The sequence below is a fragment of the Bicyclus anynana genome, chromosome 12 (assembly GCF_947172395.1).
Source record: "Bicyclus anynana chromosome 12, ilBicAnyn1.1, whole genome shotgun sequence".
Classification (NCBI taxonomy): Eukaryota; Metazoa; Arthropoda; class Insecta; order Lepidoptera; family Nymphalidae; genus Bicyclus; species Bicyclus anynana.
The window spans coordinates 6,170,258-6,176,257 of NC_069094.1; the positions used below are offsets into that span (position 1 = coordinate 6,170,258).

The 6,000-nt window shown below is 35.4% G+C and overlaps 1 protein-coding gene and 1 long non-coding RNA gene across 2 annotated transcripts in view; both read right to left on the minus strand.

Annotated features, from left to right (window-relative positions):
- The window catches only part of LOC112053567 (RYamide receptor-like), a 38,305-nt gene extending 35,657 nt beyond the window's left edge, over positions 1-2,648 (minus strand). The window contains exons 1-2 of the mRNA XM_024093026.2: positions 1,938-2,648; positions 703-901 (exon numbers count right to left, since the gene is read on the minus strand). Of these exons, the coding sequence (XP_023948794.1) occupies positions 703-901; positions 1,938-2,587 (849 nt within the window). The 5' untranslated portion in view covers positions 2,588-2,648. The remainder of the gene's footprint in view (positions 1-702; positions 902-1,937) is intronic.
- Positions 2,649-3,094: 446 nt separating this feature from the next.
- Positions 3,095-4,098, minus strand: LOC128198574 (uncharacterized). Its single transcript, XR_008251317.1, has 2 exons — positions 3,890-4,098; positions 3,095-3,640 (listed from the first exon to the last, which is right to left on the minus strand). It is a non-coding gene; the product is annotated as an uncharacterized LOC128198574 (long non-coding RNA).
- Between the last annotated feature and the right edge of the window lie 1,902 nt (positions 4,099-6,000).

The window sequence follows — 6,000 nt, forward strand, 5'->3', positions numbered from 1 at the left end:
AGTACAATGGATACGCGAGTAACAATTAAGTAGGCAAAAAATGTAATAGTTATTGTTATGTTGATGGTCATGGTTATCACTAAGCATTAGGTTTATTAGCTCACTAGTCGTTTGCCAGCAATTTATATAAAAACATATAGACATATAGACCTTCCTTTGTTTGGAAGCTTGAAGTCTAACCATTTCTCTTAATTACGAAAAGATAAGATAGGTACAAACATAAACATAACATAAAATACATTATATGCGACGAGGTCTAAACTTAAGTGCGAAGCCGGATAATAAGTTAGAAATTATTTTATAATGGAATAAAAAAAGCTAATAGATTAGATTTACCCGGCCAGACAGAACATATTACTTGTGGCCTATAGTTGCAGGGTGCACATGGATGTTCTCCAGTACGGGGTCGTCAATCAAACAATTAAAGACCCTAAAGTTGACACATAAATATACACGGTAAACTTTTCTCTCCTGCCTCATATTGTACGACCCTATTTAATGTAAAAAAGGCAGGAGTAATTTGAAGTAAAATAACCTTAGGCTAGTTTGGGTTACACGAAATAAGCACTAGTTTGGGGTAATTTAAGTAAATATATTTGAGATAATTATGCGGCATTTTGAGAAAAAAATTGTTTGAGGCAATTTGAGGTAATAACTGGGTTACATTTAAAAATAAATTTTGGAAAATTTTGGAGTAGAAACCTTTCGTTTAGAATGCTGGATGCGCATATCTCGAGCCGTCTGCGCCTCGCCCGGCGGCCGCCCGCCCCACACCACGTGCGCTATCCGCGCGTACGTGTACACCAGCGCAGTGAGCGGCAGACCGAACTGCAGCACCATCAGTGCGCACGAGTAATGGTGGTTCTGCTCCGGACGACCCCATTGTTCGAGGCAGATGTCCCTGTAAACATACTGTTATAAAGCGGCCTGAAAAATAAGTGTTATTTTGACGCTAAACTTACTTTATTAACTTTACAGTAGTTCAAGTGTTGTAATTACACTATAATCTTTTGGTTAATTGTCATTATTATTTATTAGGAACTCGAAGACGAAATAATGAACTAATTTCACCAATAAATAGAATGATTTATGAGAAAGGTTCATACAAATAAATTGTCAAGATTTTGGTCGATATAATAATTTGTAAAACACTTGGTATTATTTGGTGAGGAATTCTGACCACTCTCACGAAACTAATCTAAAATTTCATAGAAAATTTAAATTAAAGCAACTATAACCTAAAACTAATTTAATCTCTGGTAACTAGTTATAATTGATGTAAATCCAGTAAATTAGTCTTCTAGTTGAATTACTAGTCAATTACTTTATTTCATTAATATTATGTCAGCTATGATTAATATGTCACAATTCGTCGCCGAAGTAATAAATTAGCTCCTTACTTACGAGTAAGTACAATGTAACGGTGACGTGCCTACCTGGAAACATGGCATGATGGATTGAAATGTGCCACAGATTTCCTGATCTTAATATTAATTCAATTATGACTAAAGTAAAGGGTAAACGTAATTGTTTTTTAATAGTGTTTAATAGTTATTCCATTTATTTCTTCACCTGTCATGGTGATTTTCGGTATTATTTAAATTATTATTAGTAGAGTGCTGTGCTTTCTAGGGCATATAAAGAAGTAGATTTAGAGCTCAGACCCACCTTACCCCAAAGCATGTAAGCGAGAGTGACTTTATTATCACAAAACGATCATCATCAGATGTTAAAAGACCAACACCATAAGAAGCTTTTGCTTAGCTTTTGAATTAAAAGTCAGATACAAAAGACAGTAATAAACAATTTACAAGTTCACTGTAAACTTTCAAGAGAGAAAAACCCATCAGTAGTTATTTTTTGCGATCCTTGACTCGAATCTTCAGTTCCACAGGTAAATGATATTCAACCTAAGTATAGGCAGTTAATTTACTTACGTCTTGCAATACTGATGCCACTCCGTTGGCCTCACGATCTGAGAGACGATAAATATTGGGAGAGCCGTTGATAGAGCTCCTCCCCATACCGCAGCCACTACCACTTTGGCCGCAGTCTTGCCTATCCGAGGTTTCAACGGCCTCATGATGGCCATGTATCGGTCAACAGATATGGCCAATAACGTATACGCACTAACCAACACTGACACTGCTTGCGAATAGTTCACAATTTTACACATAACAATGCCAAACGGCCAATACCTTAACAGTAACATTGATATAAAAGAGAACGGTACACAGAAAATAGTCATCAGAATGTCACCAATAGCTAGATTCATTATGAAATAGTTTGTCACTGTCTTCATTCGCGGCGACGCTTGCACGATGAAACACACTAAACCGTTTCCAATTAGAGCAACTATAAACACTGTGCAGTACATGAACAACACGCACAGTTGGAAGGTTGTGGTCGAAAGGAAACTGTCAGGTGACGCCGGTGCGCAAAAGTCGTCGTCTGCCCATGTTGTGTTACCAAATATACTGTTGTTATTGTGGTTTGTGATTTGTAATTTCAATGTATTGTTATTTGCGATACTGTAGTATGTACTCGATTCGTAATTCTCACTTTTGTCGTAGGAGTCATTAATCATCTTAATCTATCCTGTTCTGGTTGGATGATCTTCAGATTCTCGTTAATCTTGCATACAATTAAAGAAGTACCTGTAACAATAAAATTCACACATTGAATAAGCAATTTTTCACAGTACGAAATTCCTGCATTTACGTAAATTAAACAATTTTATTACGTTTCATATATTTTGTTGCTCTACAGAATAGGTAGGGTAAGTCCAGGATAGATGCCCCACTTTTCGAAAATGCTAAATAACTCCGAATTTTATAATCTTAGAGCATTGCGTTCTTTGGGAGATATTAAATATATTTCTTAATGTTCTATATTATCTGAATCTTTCTGATATAGAGTGTGTAGATTTTGTGTAAATTGTAATTTTATGGACCTCTAAAAAATGGGATAGACGCCTACTGTGGCGGATAGAAGACTTATCATGAAAAAACTTCTGAGGATAGGTGCCCTTAGTGGGGATTGGTGACTTAGATTGAACATTGTAATTGGTTTGTTCTGAAATCAAACAACTATATTATTATAATCAGTCTTTATGGTGTTTTATATAACTTTCATTTTCATTTCTTGGCCATCTTTGTCAAAGTTATACTTTAGCTGTAGCTTTTTAGCAAACTGGTATGCTAACTGACGTATTGCTGTTCGGTCCAGCGGAAATCCAGCTTCTCCTAATTTGAATGTAAGAGCCACGGGTCGTTTTTTGTTATTACAGCATGTTTTCATAAAACAAATAAAAATAAATGCTGGATATATATATATTTTTTCAGTAATAATTATGCCAGACAGTAACTACAATGATATGATGCAATACAATACAAAGTAAAAGTAATTCAAATTTAAAACAACAACACATACAGTAACTTTGAAATTAAGAATTGCTGTTAACGGCAAATCTTCGTCTTAATATTTTAGATGGTATTCCTTATATTCTAGAAATCTGATTTACGCCTTTCTCTCCCTTTTTCATCTCTTCAAACGCTGCTAGCATACTGTCTTCGGTCTAGGTTACAGTACGAGGGACAACACCCTGTTTCCTTTTATATTTACGAGGCATTTTGCTCTCCTGCAACAACACAACACTTATAATAAACAGTCGGGGATAGTTGCCCTTAGGGGCATCTATCCTAATAAAAAACGGGGCAACTATACTTTTTGTAGGGGATAGATGCCCTTATCAATAAAAACAAAAGTTGAGTTCCAATTACTATAAAATATATCAGTTTACATAGGCTAATCTTCAATGCAAGCAGACAAATAGAAAAAAAATTGACATTATAAGCGAGAAAAAAAATACACTGTTGAAAGAACTTACGAATCTTATTTTGGCGCCTTTTGTCGTCTCACCGTGGAACATTTTTACTCACACAGACGAAACGCATGCACTCCGGTCGAAATTCCTCCCGACACTAAGGTTTGCAGGGGGAGGACTCGTTACTTACAGTAAAATTTAACTCCTACAGTGCTCCTAACATAGTGAAATAAAAATCAAGTCATCTATCCCACTGGGGCATCTATCCTGGAATTACCTATACATAAAACACAGACGCTGACGCTGTACTGAGCACAGATTCCTCCTTATTTATCTCTTGCTTATGTAAATGTCCCTTAAGTGCGTATTTCTGATGTATTTCTGTAAAAAGGCCGGCTCGGAGAAAACTAAATGGCAATCCCGGACACGGACATTGTCCTATAAAAATCCATACCGGCTTATTGCATTGCAAAATACGATTTCTACGTCCCAGCCTTAATAAGGATACAGATCAATTTTCCGTCCTTCGATCAAGAAAAAAGGTCTATTTTCGTCAGAGATTGCTTAATGTAAGGCAATAATTACGAGTAACTATGTCAGTGATGGCATCAGGCATGATTGAAGTGCAATAATTAAGCGCTAACTTTTTCATTGTAAATAATAAAGGTATAGAAGTTTTATTCTTTCCATAATAATCATTATTATATCAAACGCGCAATACTTGTAGCATATTCCGAAAAACGCATTTTACATACAAAACTATTATTAAAGTATTGTAAAGTACCTTCTAAACTATTTTGGTGTAAAACTCATTTTATAAAAGCTTAATGTTTGTCAGCCCTATCGCTCTTACCTATAGGTAAGTACGACCGACAATTTTTGTCTAGATTCTTTTCTCCGGATCCAGATCCAGAAGTATAAAGCATAATATTTTTTATAACACATTTGCTCGTAAAGTATTGCTTATTTCACCACTTTCAATATTGTAATGTATCTCATTACGCACCAGTGCCGTAATGTAAAATGTACATGTGCCGTAATGTAATATAAAACATTTATCATCCGTCTAAAACGAACGGTACTTTTTCAAATTTTTGCAAAGAGTTTTTATGTCAGAAAAGTGCTCAACAATTTATGAAATTAACTTTGTGAAATAAAATATAATAAAAAACATTTAATTCTTTCATTTTAATAATTATGTCAATAAATGACAACCATTTGCAACAGAAACACAAAAATATTAATTTATTTTATTAGTAATACTGGCTGTATTTGGTGCATTTGCCTAAAAAAAACGTTGGTGCTCGCACTTCGTTATCTGTGTAAAAATGGCAAGCGTGTCAAAATGTTATAAGGAAAACAAGCAAATATGCAAAATTTTCAGAAAGTATGTACAAATGTATGTACAAAGTGTGTTTCCTCACAAATGTGTTATAAAACGTCGTATGACATACGTGCGCTTTGATAATTACACCCTCTGCTTCCTTACTATAAGCTCTCGCCTCGGCTGTAATTTTCAACCTAACGCACTTATATGATAATATCTTCGGAATAAAATAAAAAATCATATCCTAAGTAGCCGTAACATATTCGCCGGGGACCCTAAAGTTTGTATCTTTAACGGTACCCAGTTTTAAAACTCCGCAGTCCTAAATGTCCTGACCGAAATGTTTGAATAGGTTGGATGAAACGTGTTACTTTTTTTATATTTATAATTTATGGACCAAGCAAAAAGACCTGTAGGGCTATTCTTTAACGCTTTATATAACTCACAAGTGCGAGTTTAGAATTTATCTCTGTCTTTGTCTTTCTATACATTTACATTACATTTGTAAATACATAGAGAGAGATAGAGGCTAAATCGTTTAGCGGTAAGTCTTTGTCGGTGGAGTGGTAACAAGCCACGGCCGAAGCCTCCCACCAGTCAGATCTGGACCAATTATGGTTCAAGAAATTAAATATCACGTGTCTCAAACGGTGAAAGAAAACATCGTGAGGAAACCTGCATACCAGAGAATTTTCTTAATTCTCTGCATATGTTAAGTCTGCCAATCCGCATTGGGCCAGCGTGGTGGCCTAACCCCTCTTATTCTGAGATGAGAGGAGCTCAGTAGTGAGCCGAATATGGGTTGATAATGAACCAACGAATATTGAGAAGACAATATTTGGATGTG